Below are 23,436 nucleotides of genomic sequence, written 5' to 3'. Positions count from 1 at the left end.
AACAACTGTGCTTCTGTAATGCAAACAATTGTAGCTAGCTTCCAAAGACTGAAAGCAAAGTTATTGGCAAAGATGTACTGGGAAAATAAAACAAGAGAACAAGGATGATTCTATTTAATCAACTGCACTGAATATGGTGGGGCCAGAGACAAAGCATTTTTCAGTGACTTTATGAGGAAAAAGGATGTAATCTACTATGTGGATAAGTAACTGTCAAGAACATTATATATGCAGTGGAGTTGTAATACACAAACCTTAAACTGTGGAAAATAGAAGAATTATACAAACATGATACAATTGGGATATTTTAACATATTGCCTTAGTGTAGATGGATAAAGTGGTTAAAATACAGTACAACTATAGAAAACTTACATAATAAATTTGAGCTAGTAAGATATGCGAGGATTTGTTACCTATGAAGAGGAATGTGCCTTTATCTTAGGTCAGGATATCTGGGAAACAATCTCTAGGATGGAGAAGATATACACATAAGAAGTTTGTTGGGGAGTCCCCTCAGCATCGACATCTTTTAAGGGAGTAAAGGAAGTAATACTGGACAGAGGGAAAAATTGAATTAGATACAGTCATTCCAGAGTCCTCAGCTGGTGACTCAGTTGGACTTTGAGGAGCAGCATGACCTTGGAAAAGGTGGCTCTCTGTATCTGAAGACAATTCCAGGAGAGAGATTTGCTGAAAACTCAGCAACCAATACTGCTAGCAGCTGGAAGGGATCCTGAACCAAGGATCAGAACAGGCACCTCAGGACTCACTATAGGACATCTCTGGTGTCACTTGTTCCTATTTCCTTCATACAGTAAATTCTGGAGACTGCTCCTCCAGGGTTTTATTTGATGTTTGTTCCTTAAGTAACTTACAAGAAGTTTAATGGGTCACACCCACTCCTATAGGTGTCTTGAGGCCACAACTGATACTCATCTCTCTGGTCTACTGCTAAGTCTAAATACCCTTCACCCTAGCCTAATACCTCTGTGGTCTAAGATGGTTTGCCTGGTAAAATATCCCTTAGGGTTTTAGTACAAGTCAGGACTGGAATGGGGTTCCACACAGTAACTCAGAGACCCAGTCTCCACCATGTGCATAGTTCCTGGTCATTGTTTCAGGGGAGGAGAAAGCCAAGTGTATTGCCAATTCTGTGCTTTGGCCTGGAAGTGACACACATCACTTCTGCTCTGAGCCCATTGGCAGAACACGAGGACCTGCCTAATTATAAGGGACAGGAAAATGTGAAAGGCAGACTTCAGAGTGGTGGTGAGCATTAGTCTCTGTCACAGTCTTCCCTTCTGGTCATCAAACATTTCTTTGCTCCCTTGATTCTACACATAGTACACTCACCCCCTGGTTAGGGGAGATAACCCTAAATCCTAGTCTGTCAAGGTATTTATTTCCAAAGCGATGGAGCGTAATCTCTACTTCAGATCCAGTAAACAGTCCCATTTGGGAAATTGAAAAGTTTAGTCACTGGTCATTTGTAATTTGAATTTTGTTGGGCAGAGGTCCCTGGGTGGTACAGTCAGGTAAGCATCTGACTCCTGGTTTTGGCTCAGGTCATGATCTCAGCATCATGGGATTAAGCCCTGTATTGGGATCCGTGCTTGACCTAGACTCTCTGTCCCACCACACACGTTTTCTCTCAAATAAATACATCTTTAAAATTATTTTTAAAAAGACACTCTGTTGGGAAGACACTGTGTCATTTCCTTTGGGGAAAGTGGGGGTGAGGGTTGGTTAGTCCCTAAATCTCATTTCTGCAAGGAATGCTCTGTCCACTGTTCTCGTATAGTACCTGGCTCCACTCTGTGAAGAGTCTTTCTTTTCTACTGTCTTTTTGAGTATATCTAAAGTGGTTATTGGAAAATGTGTTCTCCTTGGGGTCTGCTCAGCTTTCTTAGCTTACTATCTGTACAAGATTGGGGGCCCAAGTGTCCTTTTAAGGCAGTCCTTTTCAGTCTTGACACTGTTGATGATTTGAATGAAGAGTTGTTTCTTTTGAGGAGCTATCCTGTGTACTGTAGAATGTTTAGCACATTCCTGGCCTCTACTCACTAGATGCCACCAGTACTCCCCAATTGTGACAAACAAAAATGTCTCCAGACCCTGCGAACTATCCCCTGGGGGCAGAATTGCCCTGAATTGAAAACCATTGTTTTCAGGCTAGAAAAGTCACAGCCTAATGGAGTTTTTGATAGTACAGCTCTCTCAGAAACTTAGAAACCTTCTTTTTAATTCAGTTATTTTCATAGCATATTTGTTAGTCCCTGGCTGTTTATCTTTGACTTCATGTCTGCCTTTAAACGTTCAGGCTTTTCTGTTGGCAAATCTGAGACATTTTCATCAACTGAAAGAATGCAGTTCTTTTTCCCTCAAGGGTTTTCAGATTTATTATGTGCAAATAATGCATGAAAAACAAATCCAAAGTATTGGTGGCTTGACATAACATTGCTTGCTCAGGGCTCTGCAGGTTGGTTGTGTGGCACTGCTCCAGATCATGGGGTCAGACAGGGTTTGTCCTTGTTCAGCTTTCAGCATCCAAGCTGAAGGAGTGGCTGGCTCCCTGAGGCACATGATTTTCTCATGGTGAAAGATAGCAGAGGAGAAACCAAGCTAAATCAAGTGTATTTAATCAATTCAAGTATATTTTTTAGATTTGGTGAACATCATATTCCCTCACATTTGATTGCCTCAACAATCTCTCAAGGCTCATTAATAAAATGGAAGAGTACAGGTGGTCATTTATGGTGGTTCAACCTAATTTTTTTACTTTACAATGGTGTGAAAAGTGATATGCATTTCATACTTTGAATTTTGATTTTTTTTTTCCCTGGGTTAGCAGTATGTAGTACACTAATCTCTCTTGATGCTGGGCAGCAACAGTGAGCCACAGCTCCCAGTTAGCTACACCTACAAGTATTCTGTATCCATAGAGTCATTCTGATTTTCACTTTCAGTACACTGCTCAATAAATTACATGAGATATTCCAATACTTTGTTATAAAATAGGGTTTGCATTAGATGATTTTGCCCAACATAGGCTAAGATAAGTGTTCAAAGCATGTTTAAGGTAGACTAGCCTAAGCTATGATGTTTGATAGGTTAGGTGTATTAAATGCATTTTTAACTTATGATATTTTCAACTTACAAGGGTTTATTGGGACATAACCCCATTATGAAGTCAAGGAATATCTATATCTTGAGTTTGGTGGGTAAGAGATTTACTGTACAATCTGCCCTTTTTTTTAAGGGTTTAGTAACATTTAATTTTTCTAGAATGGCAAGGTCCTAAAATTCTAGATTCTGATTCCCTTTCATTTCTGTTTTTAAACTGGCCAATTCTTTCAAATGCTGCCAGTAGCCACCAACACACTACTAAAGTTTTGCTTTCCAATCTCTTCTAGAGCAGGGATCAGCTACCTTTTTCTATAAAGTCTTGATAGTAAATATTTTGGGCTTTGCAGGTCATAGAGTCTCACAGCTATTCAACTCCTGCCATTGTAGCACAGAAGCAGCTGTATACAGTATGTGGTTAAATGGGCAGGACTGTGTTATAAAATTTTCTTCACAAAAACAGACAGGCCTTAATTTGTCAACCCTTGTTCTAGAGTTTCAGGTTAATTATGCAAGTGCTGTGCTTTCCAAGTTATTGCAAGGGGCAGTATCATGAAATGTATTGCTATTACATAACCTGAATCGCATGTCCAACCTCTGGTATTAGTTTCCCTGCTGCCTGCTGCTAAAGCTGCTAAGCTATGATCCTGTGTTCATAATAGTAACACCCCATTTCTGACACTAATTTCAGTGTTGGAATAGACAGGTTTTTTTTTTTTTATAATTTTATTTTTTTTAAACATATATATATATATATTTTTCCCCCAGGGGTACAGGTCTGTGAATCTCCACGTTTACAAACTTCACAGCACTCACCATAGCACATACCCTACCCAATGTCCATAACCCCCCCCCTCCCAGCCCCCCTCTGCCCAGCAACCCTCAGTTTGTTTTGTGAGATTAAGAGTCACTTATGGTTGGAATAGACAGGTTTAAAGGAGAAACATTTCTAGGTGTCTCCTTTACTCTTATATTATTACTTCTAATACCAAATGTGTGGTAGTTTTTCCCGCACAAGCAAGTCCAGGTTCTCTGGACACAAGCTGGGTGTCTTGTATTTTAACTCAATCCTGATATTACCTACCTGGAAATAGCATCAGATCCAACAGGTTAAGGGATCAGTCCTACAAGTGCTGGCTGTTCAGATGCCAATCTCAATCCCAGGTTGTTACCTGTGGTTCTGACCTACTGGCTGGAATTCAGAGGTTTGCAAAAACCCCCCCTCCTCAGGCTCAATTAATTTACTAGAGTGGTTCACAGAAATCAGGAAAACATTTTACTTACTAGATTACCAGTTTATTACAAAGGACATAACTCAAAAACAGCCAGATGGAGAGAGGTATTGGACAAGGTAAATGGGAAGGGGAACTGCTTCCATGCCCTCTCTGGGTGTACCTGTCTCCCAGCACTTTACATGTTCAGCAACCTACAAGTTCTCCTTACCAGTCCTTTTGTTTTTTTATGGAGACTTCATTACCTGGCATGATTGATTAAATCATTGGCCTTTGATGATGGAACTCAGGCTTTAGCCCTCTTTCTCCTTGGAGGTGTGGGCTAAGAAATGCTAGAAGTTCCAACCCTTTAATTAGTTTGTTGTCTTCCCCACCCCCCAACCCCACCCCCACCGCCCCCGCAACCAGCCCCCATCCTTTGGAACTTTCCAAAAGACCTCATATCATAAACTCCTGTATGGTCAAAAGGGACTTTTTTTTTTTTTTTTTTTTTTTTAAAGAGCAGGAGTACAGGGATGAGAGAGGGAGTGATGCAGAGGGAGAGGAAGTGAGAGAGAATCTTTTGGAGCCAGACATGTGGGGCTCAGTCTCACAACTCTGAGATCATCCATGACCTGAGCCAAAATCAAGAGTCCTAAAAAAAAAAAAAAAAAAAAGAGTCCTGTGTTCAACTGACTGAGCCACCCAGGTGCCTGGAAAGGGACTTCTTATGAATAACAAAAGGCCCTCCTTTCATCTGTTTTGCTCTTACCTTTTAGATAATTCTAAGGGTTTTAGGAGCTCTGTGTCAGTAGTTGGGACAAAGACCAAATATGTATTTCTTATTATAAATTACAGTGTTACCACTAGGCTATGCCAAGGTGACAAACCCTAAATTTACAGTAGCTTAACACAACTAAGGTTTATTTTCCATACTCTGTGTCCAGGGCAGATCATGGTGGGGAAAGGATTCTGCCTTACTTAGGTGCTCAACAACCTCAGCTGACGGAATGGTCCACCTGGTCCACCTGGAATGGCACTAATCAATAAAGCAGAGGAAGAGATGACAGGATGTTGTGCATGGCCCTTCTATTCTTTGCTCCCACTCCATCCTTTTGACTAGAACTAATCACGGTTAGGCCTTGCATGTAAAGGAAGCTGTATGTATGTATGTATGTATGGGGGAGAAGTTGGAATATTAAGTTAGTTCTATTTCCTCTGCCACAGATTTATACAAATTAACTTATTCTTCTCATATATAATTAGCAATGTTAGTAACATCTGTAGAAAGGTATAGATTGTTATACAAAGATGAATTTCAGGCAATATTTTTGAAGCATTTTTTTAACTGTTTTTTCTTGATAAAAATTATTTCTTAAAAAAATTGTATTGTGCTCTTAACCTTTCCAAAATAAAGTATTTAAGGTTGGAATCTTATTTCTAGGCTAGAATGCAGTAGTATAAAGAGCCATCAGTCTTTACCCATCACAGTCGACACTGAAGTGGTATCAAAGCTTGCCATATGTAATTCTTGAACAGGCTGTGTTACTTTGCTGAGATAATGTATTTTGTAAAAAATCTCATTTTTTAAAAGATTTTATTTATTTATTTGAGAGAGAACACACTAGCAGAGGGAAGGGCAGAGGGAGAGGGAGAATCTCAAGCAGACTCCCTGCTCGGTGCAGAGCCCGCAGGCTGGAACCCATGACCCTGAGATCATGACCTGAGCTGAAATTAATGAGTTGGGCACTCAACCAATTGAGCCACCTGGGCTGCCCTAAAAATGAGATTTTTTAAAAATCTGGTAATTTAGTACACAAGTGAGCATAAATGCTAGCTTAACGATTCTCTTTTTACTATAATAACTTCGAAATGCCTTACAAATTGCTTTTATTGCACTTCATTGATAATTTCTAGCTAATCACAATTTCTAGAAAAATAAAACATTACAAATTCTCTAATGTGTATGTATGTATTCATAAGTGAAAAATGCCATGAAGCTAGTTTTTCAGAATTGCCTGTTATGATGAATCTGAGTAGTAATGTTGATTATAATGAGAGAAATTATAGTAGTTATCAGGAATTGTTTTACAAGTGATCTAATAGTGGGACACCTGGGTGACTCAGTGGGTTAAGCGTCCAAGTCTTGATTTCAGTTCAGGTCATGATCTCAGGGTCATGATATGGAGCCCCATGTCAGGCTCCCCGCTCAGTAAGAAGTCTCCTTGAGATTTTCTCTCTCTCTCTGGCCCGTCCCATGCTCACTCACTCACTCCCTGTCTGTCAAATAAATAAATAAAATCTTTTTTTTGAAAAGTGATCTAATAACTTGTGAACTGTAAAATGTTTGTATATATCATAGCAGTCACTTTCTGTCTTTAATATTTTGAAGGACTTAAAGCCCAGTAATATCGTGGTAAAATCAGACTGCACTTTGAAGATTCTTGATTTTGGACTGGCCAGGACTGCAGGAACTAGTTTTATGATGACACCTTACGTAGTGACTCGCTACTACAGAGCACCTGAGGTCATCCTAGGGATGGGCTACAAAGAAAACGGTCAGCAAACACTATTTACTTGAAATACCGTTTTTTGCTTTTGTTTATCAGATTTCTTGTGTAAATATTTAAGCTGAAGTGCATAGAAGTTAAATGTATCACTGAAATGTTTATCAAAAGTTTGAAAGTAACTATAAATTTTGTTATAAATGTTTGGAAAAAGTTGGGGCCCCTGTTTATTTAAATATAAGTACATAACTATCAACACTACAACTGGATAAAGGATTTATTGCTATGGCTCCTAAAACATATATGCCGTTCACTTGCCTATAACTTGAAAATGAGTATTTCTAACAGGGGCTCAAGGAAGTATATGGTGTACTGACAGTTTATCTTTAGTATAATCCTACTTTGCATTAGTGATAATTTGAACATACTTCCAACCTTACGAAACTAAAGTTATAACACTTAGTATAAACTTTAAGAGCTACAGTGAGGCCAATCTGCAGAGCTGATGAGATAATTAATTAAGGTGATCTTTCAGAAGAAACAGTATTTCATCAAAGCCTTGTGTCCCACCTTACAAAGATGGCATTATTTTATGTGGGTATATTCAATTAAATATTTCAGCATTAGAATCAAGGTTGAAGAAAATTATCAGGCATGTATTCACGTATTTTTTAAAATGTTCTATATATGTGTGTACATACATGTAATTTAAGGAGTTTTGTTGAATCTCAGATATTTAGGATGTAAATAAACTGCACAGGATTATTATGGACTTAAACTATAACTTTTGAAATCTGGTAATTTCATCCAAAATACTCCCTAGAATAGGACCTTAGGTGTGTTTTTTAGCAAGGAATCTGAAACAGCGGTTCACTTTGAATCAAGAAACTATTACTTCAGTCTTCAAGATGTGTTTTTTATTTTTTTTATTTTTTTTAAAATTTTATTTATTTATTTGACAGACAGAAATCACAAGTAGGCAGAGAGGCAGGCAGAGAAAGAGAGGAGGAAGCAGGCTCCCCGCTGAGCAGAGAGCCCGATGTGGGGCTAGATCCCAGGACCCTGGGATCATGACCCAAGCCGAAAGGCAGAGGCTTTAACCCACTGAGCCACCCAGGCGCCCCTTCAAGATGTGTTTTTTAAAAGACAACATTGAACTGAGGATTTTAGCTTAATTTCCTTTGCTTTTCTGAATTAATTAAAAATAAATACTTTAAGTATTTATGATTATTCTTTTCTTTAACATGCTGTTATATTTTCTTACTTTCTAAAATTGTTTTATACCTTAGAATTCAGTGAGTCGGATTTAGTATTGGACTCTTTTCTTTTGAGAAATGAGACTTCCAGTCACAATCATGAAGATTGCTTTTGCATTTGCTATAAAGCTATCAATTTTCACAGATACTGTGTCACTCAGTGTCCTATAAATGTGATCTTGGAGATAGCTTCCTACCAGAAATTAGCACCAAGACAAACTATCGTATAAAGAAGTGACATGCTTTCCTGTCTTAGATGGGAATTGTATAGACCACTTAATTGCCCTTTTTTGCCTCAGGAAACAAAATCAAATATAATGCTTAATCATGATAGCATTAGCAGTAAGGTTAAACATTAGAACTTCCTTCTTTCAGTAACATCCCACCCCCACTTGTTTTAACAACTTTGTTTTGTCTTTTATTGCAAGCTACCATAAAGCTTTTTGCAAACTGTAATACAATGGAATATATTTAAACTAATAGAGTAAGCAGCTAGGCCATTTAAAGCTAGCTTTGTGTTTGAATCAGTTATACCATATTTTGAGAAAGTTTTCACTAACCCAGACAATATCTTCTCATGCTTGCAGCTTTTGAAATTTGTTTAAAAAAATGTTTTTCTTAAGGTTACCTACATAAATTTTGTCCTGGATATTTAAAGTTTGTCGTTCTCTGAAATCTATAGGGAAAATTTACTGTGGTAGATTTATTCCAAAAATCAAAACCCTGGAAGAGAATTGTTCTCTGAACTGGTTTATGAGTATTACCTTTTCCTCTAAAATTTTATTCTTAAAAGTTGAATCATGTAGATTCATATGAATTTTAATAAGAAATTTTAAAGAAACTTTAGTTCTACAGGATTTCCAAAATTTATTCCCACCTTTGTTACTAAAATTGTTTAATGGGCTGGCAGTCTCTGTATGCTAACTTTATTAGAAAATACAGACTTCTGATTTCATAAGTCCACCAGCATGGGCACCTCTCCCTAACACTTACTTCTTCCCCTTTCTTCTTTTGCTCTTAAAAAGGATCTTGAAACTTCAAAAACAAATGGAAGTTTCTAAGGCTTTCTTTTTAAATTGCTTATTCTTCCCCTCTTCTATTAAACTGCAACCACCTACTCTTTTTTTAAAATTGAAGTATATAATAAGCGTATAATGTTATTGTTAGTTTCAAGTGTACATCATAGTGATTCAAGTTATCATATACATTATGAAGTGATCACCACAATGAATCTAGCTACCTCCTCCTCTTTTTTTTAACCAAATTTTCAAACCAGAGATATAAAATGTCAGGGTGTATTAATGAACCAAGTGGAGATCTCCAAATTGCCTTTTTTTTTTTTTTTTTGGTCTAGCAGATTCTTTTCAGCATTGATTAGAGCTCCCATTAAAAGTTAATGAGGGTTAGTAGGTCAACGAGGAGACCTTTTTAGGTAATAAATCTGTGGAAAATATTAAATCCAATGAAAACTAACTTCTTAAACCAAAACAGTTTGGTTTTATGGGTTTAAAAACCTTTAGGTGGAAAACATAAAATATACTTTTTTACAAAGTTTTCTTCATTGATTATTTGTTCATTCTTTATGCACTTGTTCCTTTTGGGATAATAGGGTAAAAGTAGCATGACATTGCCAAGAAAACAATAACTTTTAATTCAGAATAAACATAGGACTTTTCAAATAAAATTATCCAGTTTGAAATCCAGTTTGAAAATTTCTGAAGAGCTTTTAATTAACTTTTTAACTATAATGACTCATAGAAACACATTTTTCTGTTAAATATTTTAATATACTAGATTATTTCTGCTCATGCTTTTTTTTAATTTGACTTAAAGAGAGAGTATAATGCACAGTTGAACTTCAAAATAGTATTTAAATAACTTTAAATTTTGCTGCCTCATGTTCATTTTCAGCCTTATTTGCAAAGATGTATTCAGTTGTTTCATATTTTATAAACAATTTTTAGAGACAGAATGTATAGATTTATCAATTATGTGATTTCTGTGCATAGCTCTCACTTTAAAATTAGATATGTAGTTAAAAGGCTATATACTTCACATTTGCTTTTGTGAGTCAAAGCCTTTTGAAAAATATTTTGTGTTTTAAATTATTCCATTAGCTAAAATTAAAATCACTTTTTTCTTTTTGTGATGTTTTGCAGTTTTTATATATGTAGTCATATTATGCTTCTTTGATTTTAACGACGTTTTGCTTTGCTTTTCCTTCTTTTGTGCTGCAAACATATAGTGGATTTATGGTCTGTGGGGTGCATTATGGGAGAAATGGTTTGCCACAAAATCCTCTTTCCAGGAAGGGACTGTATCCTTGTGCTGCTGCAGCAGTTAAATTAGTTAGGTGATAAACTTCTTTATGTTTTCTAATGAAAATAAATATAGTACATTCATACATACGGGTTTCTTTAAACAAATATAAAGTTTGTGGCTGTTATAGTTCAAAAATTGTTGAGACAAGAAGCCGAACTATCTGTAGGCTGCATCTGGCAGTAGGACATACAGTCTCTGCTGGTAGTTAGAGCACATTCTCTGTCATTCATTTTTATTTTATACTGCTTTCTATAATTTTAAAGTATACATGGTGTATGTGATTTTTTTTAATGTTTAAATTTTTTTTTTTTTAATTTTAACCAAAATCTTTATGTTAATGTCATTGCATTTTGTTTTCAGTTGACATTTGGTCAGTTGGGTGCATCATGGGAGAAATGATCAAAGGTGGTGTTTTGTTCCCAGGTACAGATCGTATCCTTATCTTTGGCCTAAAATGTAGTTTCTAAAGGTCAAATGTATGATAGCACTTCATCTTGGTCAGGTATAGTGTTTTGTCGCTCCCTAATAATAAAATATTGTTAAATTACTCTTTCAAAATACCACCTGCTATTTGACATAGACTTTCCTTTCCCTCATTTATTGTTTTATATGTTAATTCTGACAACTGCTCAAGTTAATTATCCACAATTACTTGCTGGCTTTGAGTTGTTTAACCTAAATCAAAAATCATGGCTTGCATTAAAATTTCTAATAATTATACACTTGAGTAAGTCTAGAAGTACTTAGGATTTAATATGAATTTTAGACTTGTCTTTTGCTTCTGTTCATCCTTTTGTTCCCCCAGCCACCTCCTCTTTTGTTAATGTCCTGTGTGTTTTGTGGCTTTTGGTTGTTGTCTCATTGCTCAACATAACATACTGATTTTTTTCATCTGAGAATTTTAGCAGTAATAGTTTTATATTGTGGTGAGTAGATTTGGAACCATTCTTTTTGTTCATCAGACTAGTTTTAGTATTTCTATTAACAGTGATCTGTTATGTGTTTATCAGTTAGTAACACTTAGAATTGTTGTAGGAGGAGGAATGGGAAAAGCCATACTTACTGGGTTATAATAAGAAAGTTTGAGTTAGTCTGCACGAAGGACTTGGACTATAAAGACTAGGATGAAAAAGACCAGAGAATCTTAACCTCACGACTTACCAAAATGCAGTCTCATTGTCTTAAATTTAGAGCTTTAAAAACATTTTAATTAACATAAGCTAAACAAAGAATGGTAAAAGAAAATGCCACTTTTGTTAAAGCCATCATTTTTATTGCTACTGGTTATTTTCTGTTAGTGCAGAAAACAAAAAAATGTAGGACAGATTATAATTTCTTATCCTCCAGGAAATGCATTCACATTTTCTGATAATCTGGAAAAAAAGATAGATTTGGTATTCTAGAATTGTGTACAGTTTAAATTTAGAGTCCTGTGGGTAGTAATTATCTTTATTCCTTGAGTCACTTATCATTTGTATTTAGAATTTGTGGGTTTAAGCTTCTCTTTTAATGGAAATCAGTATTAGTAGTTACACACATACAGTAAGGTTAACAAAGCTTATTAATTGATCCTATCTACAGTCATTGCCTTTTACAAAGTGGCTATAAGACAGAAGATTTATAACTGCCACATTCTTTCTTAGGATTTTTTAAATTGCCATTTTCTTGTTATTTTAATATAGCTATGGCTAATGTGTTGAACATTAGATACAGAATATTTTTCTTAGCTACTTGATATTAGATATTGATCAGTGGAATAAAGTTATTGAACAGCTTGGAACACCATGCCCTGAATTCATGAAGAAACTACAGCCAACAGTAAGGACTTATGTTGAAAACAGACCTAAGTATGCTGGATATAGCTTTGAGAAACTCTTCCCCGATGTACTTTTCCCAGCTGACTCGGAACACAACAAACTTAAAGGTACTTTTTATAAACATGTATATTTAGTCCCATTTGAGGTGTGTGTGTTTGTCGTGTGTGTGTGTGTGTGTGTGTGTGTGTGTATGTGTATGTATTTATGTTCTTAAGGGATATAACCCAGTGCTCTCTCTGGGTGGGGGAACAAAGTGGAAGGTTTTAGTTCATTTTTTCTGTTATTTTATTTTTATTTTTTTGATCATATGCACGATTTTGTAGTAAAATCTATTCTTTTTAAAACATACACTTTTTGATAAATGATAGTTTCAAGTTTCTAAAATTTATTTAAAAACTTTTATGAAAAACATGTACATTAACATCATTATTTTTACAGCCAGTCAGGCAAGGGATTTGTTATCCAAAATGCTGGTAATTGATGCATCTAAAAGGATTTCTGTAGATGAAGCTCTCCAGCACCCATATATCAATGTCTGGTATGATCCTTCTGAAGCAGAAGCTGTAAGTTCTTTTCTTAATGTTTGAAGAATATATTGAATTAAAGATAGGTTTGGAGGAGACTTTTTAATTTTAAAAATATACATAAATGGTTGTGGTGTTTTTCTGATTTTGCATGAATAGCATCTTAAGTTAATGAGCATTTCCAAGCACCCTACACACAAAGTTAGATCCCACTGTTTTTTGCCTTTTTGCTTTAGTACGTGATGCGCTAGAATGTTGAGCACTTTGGGAAAACTAGTTACAAAACGAACTTTTGTGTCCAAAGCATAACATGATTCTGTGATATAAACGTGACAATTTCAAAAACTAGAAGAAAAGAAAAAGACATTTAAAGATCTTTTTTCCTGCCATGAAATGTCCTCTAAAACTAGCTTTGTAAGAAGATTGTTGATGATTGGTCAGTGTTGGTCTAATGATGTATTTTTTAAAGTCTCTGTCTGGCTAATAATTCAAATAATTATAAAGAATTTATATACTCCTAATAAACTGACTCAGTTATCGTTGCCTTGTGTTTTTCAGCCACCACCAAAGATACCTGACAAGCAGTTAGATGAAAGGGAACATACAATAGAAGAATGGAAAGGTAACATTCACCAGATTCTCAGAGATGAAACTGAAAGAGCTTATGGATCTTTATATTGATTTATTCATGTTAAGGAAATTAAAAATACTTTCTATTATTCATAACTGATACTTGGTAAAAAGATTGTTAACATTTTTACAGAAGTAGAAAGTCTCCTCTGTCCCTGACTTAATCTGAATCTCTCAGGTTTCCCACCACGGCACATTTGATGCTTTCTAGAATATTTACATTCTTCCATAGTGTACAGATATACAAACTTGTGTTTGGTTTCTCCCTCTTTTCCTCTCCCACCCTGTGTTAATCACAAATGGCTGTATACTGTGCACACTTACTGTGTTGATATAATCATTTATCTTTGAGATTATTCCGTCTTGCCCCACATATCTGGCTCATTTGGTCTAATAGCTGGTTAGTATTCTGTTGATGGCTGTGTCATAATTTCTGTATTCACTCCCTCTTGAAGAGCTTTAAGTTCTGTCCAGTCTATTGTTGTTACAGACAACTCTGCAGTCTTCTTGTGCACATGTAATAAATAACATGCCTGTAAGAAAAATCCTACAAAGAGATTTGCTAAGCCAAAGGATTTTTTTCAAGTATTTTCAGATTACTCTCCAAAGAAATTATAGCAGTTTGTATTTCTGTCAGCATTGTGTAGGAATGTCTGTTTTACTCCCACCCTCACCAACAGAATGAGTTAATTTTTAATCTTTGTGGATCTAATATAGTAGTTCTACTTTGAGAATGTGGGTAAACATTAATAATGCACTGTTATAGAAATGTTAAAATATTTCTTTCTTTAGAAGATTCACTGGATCATTGAGGCAGACAATTTTTAGATCCTGTTTACTTTCTTTTGATTTGTTGTCATTTAGTAATTTGACCACTTTTAGCTATGTGACTTTGGACAGGTCGCTTGGTCCCTTCTTTACCTGATCTTAAAATGGAGACATGTTATTAAGAGCTTAAGTACCTAAATAGTTGGAAAGGCTAATGGTCGTGGGGAGGTATAAACCTGAACAAGTGTTCCATCTGTGAATCTGTTTGGGAAGAAGGATTTTGATCCTTTTTTCTTAGGAATAACCAAGATTAGTTTTCTCTGAGTTAACTTTTGGGAAACATATAGTTAGACTCTATAGACTTCACCAGAATGATAGAATTGAGTAGAACCTAGTACATCTGTATATGTAATAAGTAATGTACAAGGATATAATTGTGGACCAAAGTATATATTAAAGTATCTTACCTGATATTTTTATACATCATTATATTTACAATTGACATTTATGTGTTTCTTGTACTCTTAATAGGCCACCAGTCGTGAAACACATAATTATACCTCTAAAAGAAAACACTGGCAGTTGCACTGCATCATTGATTATAAGATACAACTCCATTTCATAGCTATTAAACTAGAAAAAGTGCATCTTAAAATTAGTGAAGCATAGTACAGTTGGCCCATCAACACAGGGGTTGGGGTGCTGACTCACACACAGTTGAAAAATCACATACAACTTTTGACTACCCCAAAACAACTGCTAATCTGCTGTTTTCTGGAAGCTTTATTAATAACATAGTTGATTAACACATATTTTTTACATTATTTATATTATATACTGCATTCTTATAATAAAGTAAGCTAGGGAAAAAAATTAAGAAAGTCAGAAGACAAAATACATTTACAGTACTGTATGTGTATTCATTGAAAAAAGAATCCACGTATCAGTGGACCCATGCATTTCAAACCTGTGTTGCTCAGCAGTCAGCTGTATTTTTGTGTGTAAAGATGTATCTGTGATTTTTGATTACTCTAAACATGTTTACCTTTATTTTCTATCTTTTTCTCCTAGTCCAAGTGAAGTTCAATTACCCACAAACTGCCTTTTAAGATCTGCTTAAGAGTTTTAGCATTATAACAAAAAGAAAAGCCCATTGCCAGAACCATTAACTTATGCTTTGCCTAGTTAGTACTCCTGATTAGCTTTGGTTCCTATGCCCTAATACCTTTTCACAAACAGGTGTTGTTTTCTCTTTAAAAAAAAAAAAAAAAAAATCCTCCTATTTGAAATACTTATCATTCCTTTTTGTTTCTTTCAAGAAAAGCATCTTCCATTCTTTCCTCTATCCAGACTTCCTATTTTTCTCCTTCTAAGACCAAAAAGATTACCATAGCAAATAAACTTAGCTGTCTTTAGCTCCTTTTCATACCTATATGTCCACTTATTTTACTTTATAATTAGATTCTTTATAAGTTTAATTTAAGAAGTTAAATGCCTTCAAATTCTTTGAACATGTTCTGCTTGTACATTTTTCTTAGAAGAGGGTTCATTGCTCTTACGCACTTCTCACAGGATTCCATGACCCAAAGAAGATGAATAATGGTGATGTAACATCCACTAGAAGGTTCTTCTGAAGTAGACATTCAGACTCACAAGGTGCATCATACTTGACATAGAAGAACACAGGGCAGGAGGCACATACGGCCTCAGGACAGCATCTGCTGTCTCTTCACTTGGAGCAGTAAGAAGTACAGAAGTCTAGTTTTAAAAAAAAAACAAGATTTCCATGGAGAAATCTTCTTGACTGTGATAGCATGTCATGCTTCAAATCAAAAGGATTTGGAGGGTAGCTACCTGCTTTTTTAAAAAATAAAATGTATTTATATTCCATTCTGATTGAAGAAACTTCAGTACATGCTCACATTTAAACCTTTTAACAGATATCTGGATAAGCACCTAATGTACTATGCCACAGCTCAGGAAATAGATGTGAATAAGACAAACATGATTCAAGGCCTCACTGAGACAGAATTGAGCATTTGTAGTATGATGTGTAGGATGATATGGTTTAGTACAAAATGCTGGTGGAGTAAAAAAAGATAAGGCTTCTCACTCCAGCGCTATCCTTAATCCAACTTTAGAAACATTAGTTATAGCAGAGATTTTGTTTCTTTTAGTATAGTTCATAGTTCTGGATCAGGAAATTATTACTAATACCTTTGAATCTTACACTGACACTTAAGGGACTCTTTGCCACTGAAAGAACACTGTTATAGTTAATGTGTGTAAAAATGTTTTACTTAAAACATAGGTATCTGAGGTTGGTGCTCAGACTTTGAAAAGTTTGTTCACTTCTTTTTCAGAGTTGATATACAAAGAAGTTATGGACTTGGAGGAGAGAACCAAGAATGGAGTTATAAGGGGACAGCCCTCTCCTTTAGGTTGGTTACAATATAAGCTTGGTTAAGGTTGCAGTTTACTACTTCTGTTGTAATCTTTAGTTGCATGAATCCTTCAGTTTTTCCCCATTTTTACCACTGTTCTTGTTCAAACTTTAAGAAGTAGAGGGAATACAATTTGGGTAGTTAAATTTGAAAGCACTGGTACTTAATACCAAGCACTGGTATATTATACCAATACATCATACTAACATATTGGTAACTGATTTCATAAAATGTACATCTTTTTCTATAATACTGACATTCCACTAAAGAAGAGAAATTTAAAACCTTTTTCTATTGGCATTGTTCTCTTTAAAGAAGAATTTTTTCACAATTCAGTATACTTACCAGGATTTTAATAGTCTTTACTTTGGATGAACTAAGGTTTCATTGAAGAATCTGGTACATGTGATACTAAGTTACCATCTTTCTCATTTTGGTATTTGTGATTTGCTAAATTAAGGCAGTAACAGTAAAACTGCCATTAGAAATCATTCCATAGGGTGCCTTGGTGGCTCAGTTGGTAAAGCAACTGCCTGTGGCTCAGATCGTGATCCTGGAATCCCAGGTGGAGTACCCTGCTGTTGGCTCCCAGCTCAGCAGGGAGTCTGCTTCTCCCTCTGACGTTCCCTCTTTGATGCTCTCTCTCTCTCAAATAAAATCTTGAAAAAAAAAAAAAAAGAAATCGTTCCATATCTAAGAAGAAAACGGGTTTGCAGGAGTTAAATATTCTCTTTTATCATAAGCTGTCTTATTTTAGCACTTATGAAAGCATAAAGCATTGGGGGAAAGTTAAATGGCAGGTAATTTGTATATATTAAGTGCATACTACACAACAGGCGCTGGTGGTTTCTATACTTTATTTCATTCAAACCTTACCTAAGGCCTCAGGGAAGAGATTATTGTGCACATTTTACAGATGAGGAAACTAAAGTTCAAAAGAAGTAAATGAATATAAAATTACCAATATGTAAAAAAGCTACTACTTGAAGCCATGTTTACCAGTAACTTCAGAAGGCATGGTTTTTCCAGCATCTCATACGGTCTTTGGTTGACAGCAGACCCTTGGCTACAGATGTTAGGGAAGCTTCAGAAAGAGATGAAATTTGAATTGAACCTTGAAGGCCAAGTAGTATTTGACAGATAGGTCTTGAATTTGAGTAAAACAATAACATTTTAATCATCCCTCTAAAACTCTTCTACATTAAAAAAAAAAAAAGGAGATCCTGGGGGTACAGTTTTTAACCATAGTTTCAAATGCCCATTCTTAACTTAAACATACTTAAACATATATTTAAATAATTTCTGTGGCTTTTTATAACATTTTTTGTTTTATTTATGGGTTTTTTAGTTATTTTTTAAGATCCTTGATCAGGAATGAGTTTTCCAAATTATAATAAAGATTCTATTGAAAATATAAATTGATTTTGACAGCTTTTACCTACAATATAGTTGTAACAAAAGCTATGTTATAAATGCTTTAATAGCAAAATTAATTGGCATTGTATTGATGTATAGTAGTAGCATAAGTAAATTATTCATGTTGGAGATTCAAGTGGGATTTGCAAAGTCCATTATTTGGAGACTTTTATACTTCAGAATCCTATCCCAATGAGTGGTATATCTGAAGTGTTGAATGTTTGAATAAACTTAATTTCATGAGTTAGAGCAGTTGTATCTGTTCTTAATTTATTTAAAGAAATTGGTTCTTAAAGGACACTTGATTGTGGTTATAAAATAAGTGGAAAAGACAGGACTATAGGTTTGGACAGGACTATAGGTTTCTAGACATTTTCTGTATTCTCAGTTACAGGGTGCAGAGAAAACTGTTAGTGAATCAATCTGTAATAAAAATATTCAGTTGATTATATGTAAAAACAGAAGAAAGTGTTCGATAAATTAGAATATCAAAGAATCACAATACCATTTCAACTTGATTTTTAAAAATGAGCAGTGCCTGGGTGGCTCAGTGGTTAAATGTCTGCCTTTGGCACGGGTCAGGATCCCAGGGTCCTGCCTGCGTCGGGCTCCCTGCTCATCAGGAAGCCTACTTCTCCCTCTCCCACTCCCCCTGCTTTTGATCCCTGTCTTGCTGTCTCTCTCTCTGTCAAATAAATAAAATCTTTAAAAATCAAATAAATAAATAAAATGAAATACATTATTTTTCCCACTTTACTGTTTTTATTTTGATTTGGGTAATATTACAGTGAGTTTGCTTGCCTTTGAGGGTGTAGAGACTTACTTGAGAGGGAAATGACCCAGCTATCTGAAATTAACCATTTTTCCTACTATTGCCATTCACATATTTAAGAATTTTACTTGATGGCTTTAAAGTTCGGGAAAAAAAAAAAACAAGTACTTTTCATAGGTATTTGATTTTCAGATTAAAAATTAACTACTTGGGGCGCCTGGGTGGCTCAGTGGGTTAAGCCGCTGCCTTCGGCTCAGGTCATGATCTCAGGGTCCTGGGATCGAGCCCCGCATTGGGCTCTCTGCTCAGCAGGGAGCCTGCTTCCTCCTCTCTCTCTGCCTGCTTGTGATCTCTCTCTGTCAAATAAATAAATTAAATCTTTTTAAAAAAAAAATAACTACTTAATGCATTTAGAAGTTAGTTTTTGGGGTGCCTAGCTGGCTCACTTTGGTAGGGCATGCGTCGTTTGATCTCAGGGTTGTAAATTTAAGCCCCACATTGGGGTTAGAGATTACTTTAAAAATAATTTTAAAAATAAAATAAATAAAAGTTAATTTTTATCAGATTAAGAAGTTTGAATAAAATGGAATTTGGATTAAAAATAGAGGCATGAAAATGTATATTTGGTGGAACTTTTTTACGATTTGAATATTTCACTACCAGTCTTTGAAGCTAGCCGTTGTATTGTGTACTCTTCAGTCAGAACAGGCATATTCTATAGTGTCCTATGGATGGAATTTGAAGTAGAGGGTCACGCCTGAAGTGTACTCAAGTGTGCTTTTTAGTTCATTTTACCTTGTGTCACCTGCTCTGTCCCTAATGTTTCCATTTTCTGTTTCCCAGCCTCCTCCCCAGCATCCTAAAGATTTGCCTATTCCTAAGCCCCTGTTTCCTTGTTGCATTTGAAGACAAGCTCTCAGAGAACCTTTTGTATTCTAAAGTATTCTGTTGTTCATCATTAAAATAGTAGTATAATTTCAAACACTGAAATGCTGGGTTCTGGAGCAGTGGTTTTCCACTGGCTTTGTTTTTAGCATCTTTGAGTTCCTCAAATGCAGCCCTAGAAATTCTTACTTCTCAATTTGGAAACCATTGCTTTTATTCCATAAACATGTTCTTAAGAACTACTGTATAACTTTCGTTATTTAATAAACTCGAATTTGCACTGACCCTTATTTAGTGATCCCATAGTTCAGAAGTACTTACCAAAAAAAAAAAAAAAAAAGTACTCACTTAGAACATAAATCGCTTTTAACATATTCCCCCCACCCCACATTCCCTCCTATTCCTAACCCAGCCCCCTTGAAAGGATATCTCTATTGGTTATATATGCGTGTTACTTTTTTTTTTATTTTTCTAATTCAGGAGATGCTTGTTAGCTATACTTTCAGTAAAGGAAACAGTCTTCTCCTACTTTATCTGTTTAAAAAATCCATATTTGCTTTTGTCAAGTACGTATTGGAGTAAAAGTAACAAGACTTGAGTTTACCTAAGGCATTTTAGTGATCCTGCCAAGTCATGTAACCTCACAGAAAATGGGACAGTTAAACTAAGGGGCCCTTTCTTTTAAAATGATTTTAGCCTTTGTCTTGACTTTTGCTTTAAAACAAGATGACCAGGGGGCACCTGGTTGATTCAGTAGGATTAGTGTCTTGACTTTTACTTCAGCTTGGGTTTTGACCTCAGGGTCCTGGGATGGAGCCCCAAGTTGGGCTCCCTGCTCAGCAGGGAGTCTACTTGTTCCTCTCCCTCTGGCCCCTCTCCCTCTCATGCTCTCTCTTACTTTCTCTCTCAAATAAATAAAACTTAAAAAAAAAAAAAAGTAACAGAATACTGTTTGAAGTTTACAATGAGAAGATAACATAAGTCATTTTTATTAGGGCACTAGTTTTTAACTTTTTGGGTCATGTATCTCTTTGAGATCTCTCTGACAAAATGCAGTACAGACACTTTTGCATGTATTATCAGTATTATTCACGCACAACCTGATGAGCCTTTTCAAAGCCAAGAGAAAAAAAGGTATTGACCACTAGAGGTAGCCAGTACAGTATAGGTAGCTTGGTGTACAACTCTGTCTGCAACTGATTTGCTGTTTTGTTTCTCATAGCACAGGTGCAGCAGTGATCAATGGCTCTCAGCATCCATCGTCATCATCGTCTGTCAATGATGTGTCTTCAATGTCAACAGATCCGACTTTGGCTTCAGATACAGACAGCAGTCTAGAAGCATCAGCTGGACCTCTGGGCTGCTGTAGATGACTACTTGGGCCTTTGGGGGGTGGGGGGATGGGGAGTCATTTAGTCATTGATAGAACTACTTTGAAAACAATTCAGTGGTCTTATTTTTGAGTGATTTTTTCAAAAATGTCGAATTCATTTTGTAGTAAAGTAGTTTATTTTTTTTAATTTCAAGTGATGTAATTTAAAACTTAAGTTGTGTTTTAAAACAGCAACAAAACTGTATTGTATTTTTGCTGTAATTAACTGTATAATGTAAACCTAATTATTTTATCATGGTTTAAAATTTTTGCATTTTTGCTTTATCTTATGCTGCTGATTTTTTTTTATTGAATTTGTAAAATTTTGTTTATCAAAACAACTATTATGTGGTGACTTGCCTATATCATGAATTATTTAAGATTTTTATAGGTTTTTTTATTAGAATTTTATTTCAAATGTTTTGTTCATGATGCTATCCTTCAGGGTTATGTGCTTATCAATGAAATAACCCCAGAGGAGTGAGGGAAAATAACCTGTAGCCAGTTGTATTCAGGAATAACTACTGTAAATGATGAACGCGTTAAAAAACCTCCAATATTTGCTACTTGCCAATCCTAATTTAATTACAACAATTGGTAGGTACCCTACATTGTTTTTTGGCAAAGGCCCCATCATCTAAATGGCAGTATAACTCAGAGCATGTCTTCGAAGATGCTGGGCGTCTGCTACCACCGTCTTATTCCCCAACCCCACACAACAAAAGTAAATTTAAAAGAATATGGTATTTTCTGCAAATTTGTGGCATGCTCAAAGCTTATGATCACATAAAGTCAAGAGGATACTTCATGAATAATACATTTCAATGCAAATAAACAGATGGTTCACTTCTACTAGCTATGAGCCTGTTTTTGTATACACTGAGTTAATCTACTCAGGCTGTAGGTCCCAGCAGTGGTCTAGAGTCTGGTCTTTCCCTTTCCTGCAGCCTCAGGCCCTCAGACCTTGGACCTTTCTGGTTTCCTATCACAGTGTCAGTCAGTTGACCACCAGTTCTCAAGGTGTTTTCTGGCCATTTGATTCTACCTGTAGCATAATCATATTTATACTAACTGTTGGGAGGTTCCAAAGCCTACTTCAATTCTGTAGGTGATGTATCAAATGAGCAATATACCTACCGTTCATCTGAAAATAGTAGCACACAGCCATATATAGGATATCATTTTCTAAGGACTGTTTCTTCACATTGAGCAGAGCAGGCATAAATGGTGGTTATTTAGTCTGAGTCTTTGTTTTTTTATACCTGATTTTCAATAAAACATGCAATGTGGATGTTGAGTAGTGTAAGAATGGCGCTGCTCCTGACAAGTGTATGTTAACTGTTTACATTTTATACCTGCAGAATTCTTTCTCCACAACTGAATTTTTCTTAAGGAAATGTCACTGAAGTTTCATTATCTCTGAAATACAAGTTCTCTGTATTGCCCCCAGGTACCTTTCGTTATTTTTGAAACAAGAAGGATTTCACATAATGAACTGGGAAATGGATACTTAAGTAAGTGTCAAGGTTCTAGGCAGAAAGCCCGTGGGAATTCATGACCAACAGGAGCCAGAACTGGCGCATCTCAATATGCAGTGTCTGAAAGTTCGCTTGGCATGTTGTTCATATATGTAGTGCAAGATTCCTTTTGAGTTAGGTATTTTAGGTTATTGTTAATGTGCAATATTTAGGATTAAAATACATGAGCCTTTTTCTATGCTTTGAAATAACAGGTTTGTTTTTGACAGTTTCAAGTCATGGTTTCTAGCTTCTTGAAGTTGTCAGCCTTTTTATCAATCCCTTTTCTACTCATACAACATGGTGCATTAATTTTATTAAGCAAATTAGAATTTTGAGACTATAACACCTCTTGAATTATAGAAACAGAATTGGATTTACGATTTTAGCAGAAATTTGAGCATGAGTGTGTTCTTAGTTTGTATTTGGCAGTTAATCAGCTTTATTTTCCCTAGGATAGATTATTTCACTGTTGCACTTTAACAATGGACATGCTTTCAGAAGTTTCCCATATTTTCTGTTTGATAGTAGTAAGCCATCTCTATTGTTAGAGAACTTGATTAAGAAAGGAAAACCAGGTGTTCTTGTAACATTTGTTGTAAATGCCAGCTCCTCCTTGCCAACCAGCATGTTTCAGTTGATTCAGAGAAAAGGAATTCTTAATGTAGAATTAATTCTTAATGTAAACTAAAATACTTAACAAATTCTATCCTGAAAGGAAAGTCTGTTTGTTAAGTGTTGCGTGCCCTAGGTTTTTAAAATGCAGTATCTAAATGCAACTTTCCCTTGTTTCTTAAATCTGTTAAGCTAAAGATGTACTGGTTCTTTTTATTTCACAAGCTTTTTGAACCTTTAAAACATCTTAAACATT

At 35.4% G+C, this 23,436-nt stretch overlaps 1 protein-coding gene across 9 annotated transcripts in view; it reads left to right on the top strand.

The window, feature by feature from the left end:
* Positions 1-23,436, top strand: part of MAPK8 (mitogen-activated protein kinase 8) — a 100,377-nt gene extending 76,941 nt beyond the window's left edge. For 6 of the 9 annotated variants that reach the window (XM_032837989.1, XM_032838013.1, XM_032837997.1 and 3 more), the window contains 7 exons: positions 6,728-6,893; positions 10,781-10,852; positions 12,162-12,344; positions 12,676-12,800; positions 13,320-13,383; positions 16,523-16,600; positions 20,904-23,436. In XM_032837989.1, coding sequence (XP_032693880.1) covers positions 6,728-6,893; positions 10,781-10,852; positions 12,162-12,344; positions 12,676-12,800; positions 13,320-13,383; positions 16,523-16,600; positions 20,904-21,049 — 834 coding nt within the window. In that variant the 3' untranslated portion in view covers positions 21,050-23,436. Of the gene's footprint in view, positions 1-6,727; positions 6,894-10,343; positions 10,416-10,780; positions 10,853-12,161; positions 12,345-12,675; positions 12,801-13,319; positions 13,384-16,522; positions 16,601-20,898 lie in introns of those variants that run through there. The other 3 variants (XM_032838033.1, XM_032838042.1, XM_032838059.1) reach the window with 3 other exon arrangements.

The sequence above is a fragment of the Lontra canadensis genome, unplaced genomic scaffold (assembly GCF_010015895.1).
Source record: "Lontra canadensis isolate GAN:19392208 unplaced genomic scaffold, GSC_riverotter_1.0 scaffold3, whole genome shotgun sequence".
Taxonomy (NCBI): domain Eukaryota; kingdom Metazoa; phylum Chordata; class Mammalia; order Carnivora; family Mustelidae; genus Lontra; species Lontra canadensis.
The sequence above is the reverse complement of the archived record's forward strand: the minus strand, read 5'-3'. Positions and strand labels throughout refer to the sequence as shown.